Source organism: Podarcis raffonei, chromosome 4, assembly GCF_027172205.1.
Source record: "Podarcis raffonei isolate rPodRaf1 chromosome 4, rPodRaf1.pri, whole genome shotgun sequence".
Lineage (NCBI taxonomy): Eukaryota > Metazoa > Chordata > Lepidosauria > Squamata > Lacertidae > Podarcis > Podarcis raffonei.
In genome coordinates this window covers 35,977,882-35,992,887 of record NC_070605.1, presented here as the reverse complement: position 1 = coordinate 35,992,887, position 15,006 = coordinate 35,977,882, and the positions used below count along the sequence as shown (strand labels likewise).

At 41.8% G+C, this 15,006-nt stretch overlaps 1 protein-coding gene across 1 annotated transcript in view; it reads left to right on the top strand.

The window, feature by feature from the left end:
• Nucleotides 1-15,006, top strand: part of IMPG2 (interphotoreceptor matrix proteoglycan 2) — a 55,143-nt gene that overhangs the window by 5,514 nt on the left and 34,623 nt on the right. The window contains exon 3 of the mRNA XM_053385235.1: nt 6,087-6,253. Within this exon, the coding sequence (XP_053241210.1) occupies nt 6,087-6,253 (167 nt within the window). The remainder of the gene's footprint in view (nt 1-6,086; nt 6,254-15,006) is intronic.

Sequence of the window (15,006 nt, the reverse complement as noted above, 5' to 3'; positions counted from 1 at the left end):
ACTTTTGCATTGCTAACTTTTTTATAAACTGCTTTGAGGTCTTATTACAATCAAGCAGTATATAAATTTTGTTAAAGAGATAAATAAATACTGAAAATCTAGGCTGTTCAAAGGGATCCAGCTGCAATAGATGCTTTAGCTATCCATTATTAGCCATTATGTGAGACAAGTTGCTGCAAAATCAGCTTTAGGGTTTACTAATCCTGGCCAGGGTTTGTGCATGTGTGGGTGGTGTGGGTGTTGCTTTTGGACCAGCTGCTGACAGAGGAAGATGCAAAGCCAGCTCCTTTTCTTCCTCTGCTGTTTTTCAAGCTTTACATCAGATATGAAGAATCCAAGGCCTCTCCAAATATTGTTGGACTCCAACTCATATCAACCCCAGCCACTATGGCCGGCGGTCAGGGGTGATGGAAGCTGGAGACATTTGGAGGGTCGCAATCTCCCAAACCCTGCTTTATGTGCACAGAAAGAGTATGAGCTAGGCTTGAACCCCTGACCCAATGAAACCCACCAGTTTTTCCCTCAGAGCTGCTCAAATACATTCTGTGGCCTGGAGGCCCTACTCAGGCACCAGTATGTTTTATTTCAACAGCTGATAGTGCTGATTGATACCTACCTCTTGTTGACTATATACAGTGGTACCTCAGGTTACATACGCTTCAGGTTACAGACTCCACTAACCCAGAAATACTACCTCCGTTTAAGAACTTTGCTTCAGGATGAGAACAGAAATCGTGCTCCAGCGGCATGGTGGCAGTGGGAGGCCCCATAAGCTAAAGTGGTGCTTCAGATTAAGAACAGTTTCAGGTTAAGAACGAATTAAGTCCACTGTATGTCCAACCACCCGAGTAGAATGCTACAGAAGTTTACTCAGCAGCTTAGGTTCAAAATATGCTTCTGTGTTGAACTGGTTGTGGTTTTCATGATACCACACAACTCTCTTTAAGGTGGGGTTCAGTGGTTTGCAAAATCACAGACTGCTGGTAAGCAGGGAAGTGGCTAATTGCACCTCTTTCAACCATGCTAATGCTTTAAACATCCTTGGAGTAATAAGATTCTCTTTCATATTTCAATATTGCTCAGTGTGCACAATAAGAATTTCTATCGATAACGTGTTTCGTTTTCCTGTGTGGTGGAAGCATATAAGTCTGGTTTTTGTGGGTTTCCCTGGCACGGCAGAAGGTGCACTGACTTCCTGAAGCTTTATCCTTTCTGTCCACCAGAGAGGACATACCTTGCTAAGTTCATGTTTGGCTAATGCAATAAGAACCTACAGATGGTGCCGAGCTTTTGAGACTGGACTCAGTGGGGTGGCTGCTGTCACACTAACTAACTGGAAGGACGGATATTAAATCCCTAAGCTAGCAAGACCTGATTGAGGCAGTTAAAAGGAAGAACAGCTTGCATTCAGATACCGTAGCCTTGCCTAATTCATTTTTTAAATGAAACCTCAATTAAAAGGGGATGAGGCATTGTAATCAAGAGGACTAGGAGCATGAAACTATTAAAGAAAACAACAGGGGTCCTTAGCAAGAAAATTGGCCTGTGTTAAATAAAATTGCCATTAATTAACATTTGCAATTACTGCAAGTGTCAGAGTAGCCAGACCATTGTCTGTTGGCATTTGAAAACTTAGTAGAAGCAGACACCAGTCCTTTACCACAGTCTTCTCTTCACCTCCGTATCATTCCCTTTTTCCTGCACTCAGTGCCCTGTGTGTCCATATAGCTCCCTCCCTGCAAGATGAACTGGATCACTTGCTAGAATTGTAAACAAATGAAGCTAAATATTATTTAGTGTTCTTACTAAATATTGTTCTTTCTCCAAACCTTTATTAGGCATTGCAGATATAAACCACCTTAAAGCATCCATATACAAAAAAATTAAAATATATACAAAGAAACAGCCATATAAGACATGTTGTTGTTGTTTAGTCGTGTCTGACTCTTCGTGACCCCATGGACCAGAGCACGCCAGGCACTCCTGTATTCCACTGCCTCCCAGAGTTTGGTCAAACTCATGCTGGTAGCTTCGAGAACACTGTCCAACCATCTCGTCCTCTGTCGTCCCCTTCTCCTTGTGCCCTCCATCTTTCCCAACATCAGGGTCTTTTCCAGGGAGTCTTCTCTTCTCATGAGGTGGCCAAAGTATTGGAGCTTCAACTTCAGGATCTGTCCTTCCTGTGAGCACTCAGTGAGCACTTATATACTGTAGTAATTTCTGTTCTTGTCAGATGAGCTTTGGGCTGCATACACATTACTGCCGTAAAATGCATTTTGTTGTTCTTTTTCTCAATTTGGATCAAAGCTGTTTGGGGGGAAAGCCCATCAAAATGCAGTATTTCATAAGAAGCAAGAGGATAGATATTAGATGGATGTGGATTGTGGCTAATGTCATGCGTACATCGCTTCCCAAAACAGAAGTCAGAGTGCACTTGATGCAGAGTAAACAGGGGTGTGTTTAAAGCCTTGGTTTCCCAAACTTTTCTGGTGGACTATTCCCACACACTGAAGCCCTGTTCTCTACCTGTCTTTCTTTAATTATTGTCATAACATACTCCCCCCCCCCCGATGATTGAAAATTGCCGCTGTTCAGTATAGAACCAAACATGAGACACCTTGGAAAGGAGGTGCTGGTGTTGAGCAAGACTATTTCTTGAAGGTAGCGCTACTTCTGCTGTGAAGGCGAGCAGATCAGAGCCCCTGTACTTTTTAGGATTTGTGTAGTGGATGACATTATTTTAGGAGGTGCCTCATTATGCCACTTGCTCCCCCCTTCCTTGGCCTTCAGCCCCAAAGTCTGGCCCTGATGATATCATTGCATCAGCATTAGCGCTGAAAGAAAATTTAGAGAATATCAAAATGTTCCTGAACATGTTACTTGCAAACTGTTGCATTTGTATTCTCCTCTACCATTAATGATATTGTTGGTTTGAGGGATATATATATATATATATATATATATATATATATATGGGGGGGGGTAATACTGATTTTATTAAGGTTTGGTTTCTGTGTTCAGCCACAAGAGTAATTTTTGAACAGTGTCCCGTGAAGTTAAATCCCAAAAGCAAGTTTTTTAAAATAAGTGTTTAAAATGAAAAACCTCCAGTTTCTGAAATGCCAGATTTTGAAGTTGTATTTCAGTTCTAGTCTTCAGCTATTGCAACTCAAATTTGCCTGTGATGTATCAGTCTCAGTGCAACAAAAATATAGCTTTCAAATAGGAAGCCACAGTCCCTCCTCAAATGCCAATATAAAGAGGCAGATACCTTACAGCACCTATTTCAAACACTACTTCAATCTATAATCTCCTACAGGAAATTTATTGCAGTTGCCAAACCCATCTACAACAGTCCCAAGTTATCTGTCTGGAGGTCGAGTTAATGAAAGCAGTCTGTTTATAACTGCTTAATAAGGAAGAAGAGTGTGGCATTTATCGACTCATCGTTATGTGAGCTACATTTAGCACATACCAAAGATTACAGAAATAACAATAATAAATTACTAATACATGACTGACTTGATGCAGACAGTAAAGATGCAATGTAAATGTCTATGTTTATTTAAAATAAAATAAAATGGTATAAGCTAATTTCAAAAGCTCCTTATCTTTAGGGAAAATAGGAAGGAAAAGCACAATTGATGTAAATGAACATAAAAATATAGGCGGTATAATTTTTTGTGTTGAATAAAATTTGGGTTTTATGGTCGTTGATACTATAAAGGCTTGCACTGTCTTTGAAATTAAGTCCAGGGAGTATCCAGCATAGAGTTGTCCCAACCCCCACCTTTCTAAGCTGATTGACGAAAACCACTTTCCTGAGACTAGTTCAAGGTCATCCTTTTCTGCCAGGGCCTGCTTCTGCCTCTTAAGACTTTCACTGAAACAAACCCCATCCCACTTGTCCTCCCTTCTGTGTGTAACCTCGGAACAAGGTTGTGGCTAGCATGCTGGAATGTTGGTACAGTGGTACCTCGGGTTAAGAACTTAATTCGTTCTGGAGGTCCGTTCTCAACCTGAAAATTCTTAACCTGAGGTACCACTTTAGCTAACAGGGCCTCCCACTGCCACCGCGTGATTTCTGTTCTCATCCTGAAGCAAAGTTCTTAACCCGAGGTACTATTTCTGGGTTAGCAGAGTCTGTAACTGAAGCGTCTGTAACCTGAAGCGTCTGTAACCCGAGATACCACTGTACTTGATTTTTGTAGGCTAAATCCACTTCATTCTCCCCACCCCTCCAATTTCTCCCCCTCTTTCCCCTAAGCAACAAGAAAGAACCTTCCTCTATCTTTTTTTAATCTTAGGTTGCAGAGCATAATGCGACCAACTATAATGTGCTCAGATGAATGGCGGGAGGGGTAGGTAGAGGTGGGGGAGAGAGAGCTTTGCAGTTACAAACTGCAGAGCTAACAAGAGCCTGCTAAGAGAGCATTTCAGTGCTGAGTGCTGCTGCAGTTTCATTCCCTTCTCACTACGCTCCTGTAGCCACTGGACAACTCTGATCCATTCTGCTGAGAAGTGCAAGAGGAATATTTCAATGGCTGTACCTGGAATCTTTAGAGTAATTCTGTCCTCCCTCTCCAGAAAGGCATGTAGGAAGCATTCATGGGGCTCCCCATTTTATCCTTGCAACAGTTCTACTAGGTAAGTTAGGCAGAAATGCGGTGACTGGCCCAAGCTCTGAATTAGACGATCTGTGCTCCCCAATCCAAATCCCGCACACTGAATATAGGTCCTGATGCTAGCAGTTGTTAACGTGAGAAAACAACTTTGCAGCCCCCCGTTTCCAGGGGCTGAGCGACCTTCTAGATTAGAATGGCAGGAAGTAGTAGTGAGGCTGTATCAGGAAGGTGGAATCACTAAAAAACAGGTTTACCCCCTCACAAAAGTGTTCCAACCCACCACTGGATTTGAAGCATGGTCTCTATGCTCAGAGGCAGTATACTGCTGCTCCGAAACGATTTTTTTATAATAAAAGTTAACAATTCAATGAATGAAGAGGTGTAAGACCTGGAGTGGGATTCAACTGTGGCAACCCACCAGCGCAGCAGCTACACTGCTAGGAAGAGCCCTGTTCTAGCACAGGGCAATAAAATAAAAAAGGTAAAGGACCCCTGGACGGTTAAGTCCAGTCAAAGGCGACTATGGGGTTGCAGCACTCATCTCGCTTTCAGGCTGAGGGAGCTGGCGTTTGTCCACAGACAGCTTTCCAGGTCATGTGGCCAGCATGACTAAACCACTTCTGGTGTAACGGAACACTGTGATAGAAACCAGAGCGCACAGAAATGCTGTTTACCTTCCCGCCACAGCAGTACCTATTTATCTACTTGCATTGGCGTGCTTTCGAACTGCTAGGTTGGCAGGAGCTGGGAAGAGAAATGGGAGCTCACGCTGTCATGCAGATTCAAATCACCGACCTCCTGATGGGCAAGCCCAAGAGGCTCAGTGGTTTAGACTACAGCGCCACCCACGTCCTATAGGGCTATAGCTGGATCCAACAGGCAGCTTGGGCCAGCTGAAGTGTTGTGCTGTTTTAACCGATCATGCACTGTTTTGTACTGTTATGCTACTTCTGCTTGCACAACAAACATATATTGCACAGCAGTGTCTGCTTTCCCACTTCTTGCAGTAAAAGACAATGGATTTTACCCCTGGACATCCCCCCCCAGCTGAAAACAGGATGTGAGACTAGATGAGTGGTCTGATCAAGCAGATCAATCATAGAATTGGGAGTTGGAAGAAATCTTAGACGTCTTCTTGTCCAGCCCTCCCTGCTCAGTGCAGGATCTGCAATGCATTATGGGACTTACGTTATCCCTGAGAGATGGTTGCCCAGCATCTGCTTAAATACCTCCAGTGAACGAGTGATCACTACCTCTCAAGGCTGTCTGTTTCATTGCTGAACAGTTTTTACCATTAGGAACTTTCTCCTAACGTTTGGGTGAACTGTTTCCTTGCAGTTTCTGCTCATTGGGGCTATTCTTGCCTCCCAGAGCAACCAAGTTCAAGTCTGTTTCATTGTCTGCATGACAACCTGTGATGGTAGTGCACAATAATAATACTTTTAATTTTTTCTTTTGCAGTGTGCCAGGAAGCAGTATGGGAAGTCTTCAAAACATTCTGGGATAGGCTCCCAGGACACAAAGAGTACCAAAATTGGCTGGATCTCTGTGAAGAAGAAACTATGAGTATATTTGAGATGGGCACCAACTTCAGCCAGTCTGAGGAGCATCAAAGCCTCATAATGAAGGTAGGTAAGGGAACAGATTAAAAATCTCTCAGCCGGAAGCCTTTGACTAGTAAGAAAGACCAAAATGTTATTTTGCTGGTTCGACTTTTATTTAACGCCTTGAAATGGAAGTAGTTCACACAATTAAATTTCAGTAACGCTTGCTTAGCTTTCTGAAGTTTTACAAAGATGTCTTTCCTCTTTAGCTTATTGCTTATTATTATTATTATTATTAGTAGTAGTAGTAGTATACCTCCCTATACACAAACCCCCCCCCCAAAAAAAAAACTGGCTTCACAAATGCCAGGACTAACAATCCGCAGACTGGTCTGTTTCCATTCCCCAATGTTTTTATATTGATTTTTGTTATTTTTCTGCTGTTTCAATATTGACTTATGTATTAAAAATTATTGTTGCCAAAAAATACATAACCAAAGCAAAGGAGAAGATCCCCAATTATGGGGGGTGAAGGAGCCCAAGCCATCTAATGAAGATTTTGGAGATACTGGGTAGAATTCAATGTTGCTTGTATATTGTATTTTATTGCATTACAATTTGAATTCCATAGAATTCACATTGTCATACAGCATAAGAAGTAAAAGCAATAAAGTGCAATTAAAATCAATATGAGTATTTAATGCAATGGATGTGCTCCCATCTTCAACCATCTTCAGCCATGCAGGGGACCACCTGAGTGATGTTCACAGTCAGTCCACTGATTTGTTTGCCACTCTGGGCAGCTTCTAACAAAGATTAAAAACTTTAAAAACTTCCCTGAACAGGGCTGTCTTCAGATGTCTTCTAAATGTCAGGTAGTTGTTTATCTCTTTGACATCTGATGGGAGGGTGTTCCACAGGGCGGGCGCCGCTACCAAAAAGGCCCTCTGCCTGGTTGCCTGTAGATTTGCTTCTCACAGTGAGGGAACCACCAGAAGGCCCTTGGTGCTGGACCTCAGTATCCAGGCAGAATGATGGGGGTGGAGACGCTCCTTCAGGTATACTGGGCCAAGGCCATTTAGGGCTTTAAAGGTCAACACCAACACTTTGAATTGTGCTCGGAAACGTACTGGTTTAGCACTATGTGTGAACCTGGGTGGGGATAAATAATCCAAGCTGGTTTGAATCATCTGTACCTAATTTGCCTTTCAGGCACCTTCAGACAATAAGCTATTCTTGTTTTCTGGCATAGCATGCTTGGGTTGATCTATGGGGAATAGAGACAAATTGGTTTAGGGATTGTTGGTCCTGGCATTTAGGCAAAGGTTCAAACTTAACAGGTTTTGTGGTTGCTTCCAACTCTGATTCCATGCTTTTGTTATTCCACTAAGTTATTCCACTTTCTTCTTAGTGCTCAAAAAACAATAATTCTAAGTGCCTTGTGTGGCAAGGAAGTAAAGAAAAGGTAAAGCTTACCTTCCAGTCAGCTACATTTGTAAGAAAAATAATGTTATGACATTATCCGGATTTGCAAAGTGATAGCATGGCATGCAAAGGGGGATATTTTTTTTATCAATTTTTGCATGTGTCCAAAAGCCTAACCAAAGAATTAGTAATATTTGGCAGTGATTTGAAGTTCTTCCAAAGGGCTATACTAACCAGCCCACTTTCTCATCAGCCAATGCAAAACTTGCTTCTACCCACCACCCAATCATTTTGTGCTAGCACAGAGCCCAGGAATGAAACTGGGTAGGGAGGGAAGGAGGGCTACCTAGCCAAAGATCTCAGCACCAAACTAAGATATGAGCATGCGGGCATTATACTAAATAGAAATATTCATTATTATGATAACACATCACTAACTACTGAAGAATTATTTTTCTTTTGCATTTTGAAAACAGTTAATATTTTTAATAGCATGATCGGTATGTATATTACAGCTCCTTTGATATTTGTAGCTCATAGAAATATTTAATCACGTATCTTCAATGTTCAGATGCACAAGATTAAAGTAATACGGGATCAGAAAGGGGATTCCCTAATCCTTAGAGGATTTATTGTCAAAGAACATATTGCAGGAGGAGTTAGCAGCCAGCAGTTCTATTTAGCTGATTGCAGCCTCCGGGAGCTTGTGACCAGGACTTGTAAATAGGGGTGTTTTGAAGGGGAGGCCCAGAGTTCTGTCTCACGGTGTACCTAGGACCAAGAGACATTAATGGCAAGGGAGCAGCTGCAGTGACTTGCAACATCTGTACCATATTTGTCTTTCTGCGTGAGAGTACGCAAATCCACACCTGCAGTAAGTGCAAGCCTTCCTGGAAGAGAAAGTACAGCAACTTGAGGTCCATCTACCCACACTTTGAGCTGCTGGGCAAGGCGAGGAAATTAGTGATAGAGCAGAGTGGACTGTCCTGAAACTGCGATGCATGTGGGGTGCCCCTAGAGAGGAGGGAGATAACCCATTGCAGGAGATAAATCCTCGGAGGAATGTGGCACACCGAAGCAGGACTGTTGGGAGCCATGTTACTGGAGCTGCAGAATCTATTCCATGCCCTCACCCCAGACACTGATTCTGGGCCAATGGAGCAAGGACAGCTGCTGTAGACCTCAGAATGCACCCAGGTGGCTGTGGAAGGTACAATGTACAGAATGATTCCTGCTACTTCCCTAGGAGGAAGAGAAATGTGGTGGTAGGTGACACCCTACTGCCTGGCTGACAATTTCATTTCCCAGAAGGTAGAAGAACCAACAAGGGGATTATCTATCTATCCTCACCAACAGGGAGGAACTGATCGACGAAGTGGAAGTACTGGGAAACTTGGGAGGAAGTGATTATGTACTCTTGGGCTTCATGATACAGAGGCAACGGAAAGTTGAGTAGTCAGACACGCACTCTGGACTTTAATAAGGCTGATTTCAAAAAGCTTAAGGAACTACTGGGTGATGGTCAGAAATAAAGTGGTACCTCGGTTTATGAACTTAATCCGTTCTGGAAGTCCGTTCTTAAACTGAAACCATTCTCAAACCAAGGCGCGCTTTCCCTAATGAGACCTGCTGCCGCCGGTGTCCTTCCACCGTTCGGCTTCTGTTCTTATACCGAGGTAAAGTTTGAAAACTGGGACACTATTTCCGATTTTGAAGAGTTCGTAAATCGAATCATTCGTAAACAGGGCTGTTCTTAAACCGAGGTACCACTGTACTCAAAGAGGAAGGAGTATAAGATAGATGGGAATTTCTTAAAGGTGTAATATTGTAGCTACGAAGGCAGAAAATTCCAACAATAAAGAAAAGTGGGAGGCATCTAAAGAAGCCAGTGTGACTGCCTAAAGAGCTTACAGATGAGCTGAGATTTAGGAAGGGCATGTAAAAGAAATGGAATAAAGGGGAAATCACAAAGGAAGACAATGACAAGTTGCCAACAGTTATAGGGAGAAGGTCAGGTGAACCAAAGCTGAGAATGAGCTCAGACATGCAAGAGAGGTTAAAAATAATTTTAAAAGGTTTATTTGGTTATTTTCAAAGCAAGAGAAAGAACAAGCAGGTGATAGGTTCTCTGTATAGAGAAGACAGAGAAATGCTATTGGGTGACAGAGAGAAGGTGGAATTGCTCAACACCTACTTTGCCTCTGTCTTCACCCAATAGGAAAACAGTGCCCAACCTGTTGGTACTGCAGCCCAATATAGGAAAAGTGGGTAGTAAAGGAACACTTAGCTATGTTAAATGAATTCAAATCTCCAGGGCCTGATGAGCTGCACCCAAGGATACTAAAGGAGCTTGTGGATGTAATCTCAAAGCCTCTATAATCTTTGAGAATTCTTGGAGAACAGGTGAGGTCCCTGCAAACCAGAAGCAGGCAAATGTTGTGCCCATCTTCAAAAAGGAGAAAAAAGAAGACCCAGGTAACTCCTGAGTCAGCTTGATGTCCATACCAGGAAAGGACCTAGAACAGATAATTTAATGGATGGTATGTGAGCTCTTCGAAAAGGATGCTGTGGTTATTAAGACCCAGCATGGATTTCTCAAAAACATGTAATGCAAAATGAATCTCATTTCTTTCTTTATTATTTTTAATAGAGTTACAAGCTTTGGAGGATGAGGGGATCAGGGGAATACTGTGGATGTAGTATATCTTAATTTCATTAAGGCTTTTGACAAAGTCCCCCATGATATTCTTGCAATGAACTGGTAAAATGTGGAATGGACGAGTTACCTGTTAAGTGGATTTGTAGCTAGTTGACTGACCCAAACCCAAAGTGTTCTCACTAATAGTTCCTCATCATCCTGGAAAAAAGTGACAAGTGAGGTGCTGCAGGGTTCTGTCCTGGGCCCCTTGTTGTTCAGCATCTTTAAGAAGGATATTAACAAGCTGGAATGTGTGCAGAGGAGAACAACCAATATGGTTCTGCAAGGTTCTGGAAACCAAGCTTTCTAAGGAACAGTTGAGGGAGTTGGGTATGTTTCATCTGGAGAAGCAGAGGCTGGGAGGGGGTATGATAGTCATCTTCAAATATCTAAAGGTCTGTCGCAAGGAAGATGCAGCAAGCTTGGAAGGTGTTTGACTCTCCTTCATTGAGTTTTGAAGCAGAGGCTGGTTGGCCATCATGGATGATTTAGTTGAGATTCCTGCATTGCGGAAGGTTGAACTAGACGGCCCTCAGGGTCCCTTCTAATTTCAAACCCCTTTGGTGTGGCAGTTTTAAGTAAAGAACAAACTAAATTAATGTTAGCGTTTGGAATTTAACCCTTGATTATTAATATGTAGTTCCGGTAGGGGTATTACCCAAACAACTGCTGTAGGAAATGGCAGCCCTCTTTCTTGTTCCCTCCTTTGCCTACCTAATATTGAGTTCAATTTCCCTTATGTTCTGGTATCATTATGCTGAGTGTGTCCCTACAGAAGCCTATGGAGAAAACTGGGGGAAGAGAAACAAACATTGTAGTGATGTCAGAGTATACGGTACATTGAATTAGACATTTCAAATAGAGATGCGGAGAATGCAACATAGAGTTGGCAGTGGCGGTTTTGCATTTTTTTGTAATGTATAGTTCTATCCTTAGTTACGTACAGTTCCACCAGAACTTGAAATAAGCAAATGAAATGGCTTTTCTTCTCCATTCCATATGGTTTCTTGGGTTTTATTGTGCCTATTTCAAGAATGTTTGTTCTTGAACTATATTGTGTTTGGTTTCCTGGCTTGTCCACTCTCTACCTAGTGATGCACAATCACTATTTTATTCATACACAGTACAACAAGTTTGGGTTCAATATCTTGAGACAAGAATTAACATGGTGGTTTTATTAATTAGCAGAAAACAACAGCCAGTTTTCTGCTGGAGTTTCTTCAAATCCACTTTCACACCATTCGAAAGGGATCATCTCTAAACTCTCTCCCTAATGTTTATTGTCAGGAAATGTCTCTAAAGTACTTCAGTCCCTGCACCCAGAATCTTCTGACCCAGGATCAAACTCAGGGAAAACTATGTGTAATTGGGTCAGAAACTGGCAGAGCACAGTGCTGATTGGTTGGAGGTTCATGATGTCACAAACCCATCTTCCCATCACCCTGGGAACAGTTTTTCAATTTTGTGTGCGTGTGTGCTAAAAGTAAATAAAGAAGGCACCAGATGAACAAATGAGCAAATATACAAGCAATTCTTTAAAAAACAGAAGTAGCCTGAAGCATAGTGGCTACTACCTCTGTCAAAAAAAACATTGTAAAATGGAGGGGAGAAGTGGTGCTTTGCTCTGTGGGAGAGAGAAAAACAATTATTTCTGTTTTTAAGGCACATTTGTGTGCACTTCAAGATTATCTTTAATTCCAGACTTTGGAGCAGAGCCCCAAGATTTTCCAGACATTTCCCTATAACTTTGAGCTTGTTATCACATTAGTATTGCAAGTGGCTTCTTTTGGAAGTCTTTGGCAAAGACTTTCAGACAAGTATGCCAAGGCTCAAGTTAGATATGAATAAGCACGACTTTATCCTTTCCCTCTTTTTAACTAACAACATGTGCAGATGTCTTGATGTTTATTCACAGTTATATTTACTTGGGATTCATCAACCCTAGCAGCTTAATTTGCCTCAACTTGCAACTCTAGTTTTCAGCCAGGCACTTAGTACTATATTATGCAGACACAGGTTTTCTAGATATGTCTTTTTCACTTTTAATAGTAAACCCTGTCCAATTTTGTTACAGCTTATGGTTGAAACATATTAGTGTATGTACTTACTGCATGCGTAATAATCATGTAGCATTATCTGTTAGTTGTTTATTAGTGAAGCACTTGATGTTACTTGGTTTTTTTTTTAATATTAAAAAGCATAGACAGCCTTCCCTTTCTTTTAGGGGAGTCATAGGACTCAGCTATACAGTTGCAAATAAAACATTTTAAGTGTGTTTTAAATGCAATACACAATGTTACACTAGACAGTGATGGTGAGGCTTATGGAAAAATCCAATGTATTTTTTAAAAAATCTTTTTTTAAAAAAAAAGCATTTTCAGAATGGTTTTTCTATGTGTTGGAGAGTTGGAAGGCACCCATAGGATTGTCTAGCCCAGCCCTCTGCAATACAGGAATGATAGCAGTTCCCTGTGAAGAGGGATTGATTATGATTTTAACAGGCCTGTTTAGACTGTGACCCTGTATATTTTATGGAATTAGACACAAGGCACTGGCAGGTCCAATGAAATAGTTGCAAGGTTACTTTAGTATTCTCGTTGCCAATTCGGAGCCACTGAGAAGCACACTAAGAACTCAGCCGGCCGGCTTCTTTTCAGTGGAAAAGGAAACTACTCATACACAGAGACATAGGATTGCCTTAGACAAGAGAGAATTAGTCACCCCTACCCCATTACACACCCAGAAACTAATCAGACTAGCAATTGAGTTTTACTCTAACAATGGCAACAGGACACCATCCTTGACTGCGCTTGAGGGCAACAGGCTAGCTTAGAGGGTATAGGGGCAAGGCTACAAGCTTTCTTCTCCAACACCTCACTAATATTCCATGCTCTCTCACTGCCTAAGGCAGCTGCCTCACTCAGCCTAAAGGCAGAGGAGGTCCTGCACACACATATAAGCCTTTGCACGCAGCTTCTCCCACCACTGAACTGGGGATTCCTTGCAGGCAAGGAAGCTCTATGTGCATCTTGGGCCAAGGAAGGGAGCACAAAGCATCTTGTTGCTGAGCTGGGAAAATGCCCCTAGATACGAAATCCCGAGTTTGCCTGAAACTCATGCACTGAGGGAGCAATGAGAATTGCTCGACTTGAAGGAAACTTTTGGAAGGCAGACATAATACAATTCATTTCAAACTGGTATGCTCTTGGCATCCGTCCATCTCGGGAGACAGTGGAGGAGTGAGACTTAGGGGGTCAAGGCAAACGGTTGGAAGGTTGCAGCACTTGCTGTGGCTGTAGAGAGTGATGCGGGAGAGACATATTTTGTTGCAGCTGGGGCAGATGAAGGTGTCCAGTTGTGCTGCTACAGAGGCACCACAGTATTTCTTCTCTCTGTGCTCTTCTCAATGGTTATTCCTCCTCTGGTCACCGCTGTGAGTACAGAACCTGAGTGCCTGTCTCCAGATACAGCAGTCGTCTGCCGTTGTGCTTATTTTAAATTGTATTGTTTTAACATTTTGATGTTTGCCACCTTGGGCTCCTGTGGGTAGGACATAAATTTAATAAATAGAATAAAATAAAGCCAAGGGATGAGCACCAGTATTTCTGATCCCGTGCAGTGTGTTTCGTGCATTCTTTCAAAGCCACCTGCCCAGAGTCCTAAGCCCAGACAGCAGGAGTGAGTGCCTAATCCCACAATATCCAGGGTGACAGCACGCTTACATGTGCCATCAAACCGAAACACTTCTGGTAAGTGCTATTTTAAGCCTGCTGGTCTTGACCGGGTCACCTGCCTAAGCAATTTAGAGAGAGATGCGTTTTGGGGAAATAGTTATTTTCCTTATTCAAGTTTACTACTTAGAGGAATTGTATGGCCATGGAGCGGGAAAAAGGATAATTCCTGGTTGTTATTCAGGGAGCAAATGGACTACTGATGCTTTGCTTTATTGGTGGTTTTAGAAAGGTGTCGAGAACGCAGCAATTTATTGTAATAATATTCTCTGGCCATACAGAGTCATAGGACTAAGGTGTTAAGAAAGACAAACACTTTTGAAGTGTCCTTCATTCAAGGGATATTCCTGATTTTAACCTTTTATTGGATTTTATTAGCAAAGTCATAGGCATTTGCGTAAAATTTCATGAGGGCGTGCACTCAGCAAATTTTATTCATTTATTTTAAAAGTGAACATTGAACACATAATTAAAAAGGACATTAATTTTTGTTCATCAAACAAAGAAACTAAAACTTAACTAAACAAATTTCCAACTATGTTACTTTAAAAATACAAACTTAAAAAATGAGGCACAAAATACCAATTTTTGGTACTTTTTTTAGCCTGTACACATGCCTATGATAAAAGTACAATTTTATATTGTATACTTGTCACTCCCTTGATAGCTTGCTTTTATGCTGCCCTAATTAATTATTATTATTATTATTATTATTATTATTATTATTATTATTATTATTATTATCCCGCTCTCCCCAGCCGAGACTGGGCTCAGGGCAGCTAACACCAAATATATAATACATTAAAAACACAAAATGATATTGCTTGTGCACGCGCACGCGCGCGCACACACACACACACACACACAGCAACCAAAATCTGTCATTCTATTCTTCTGAATTTGCCTGTATTATAATGGTTCTAGAGAACTGTAGTGATGAATGCCACACTAATTGTGGATGGCTTTGGGCATAGCTCTTCAAC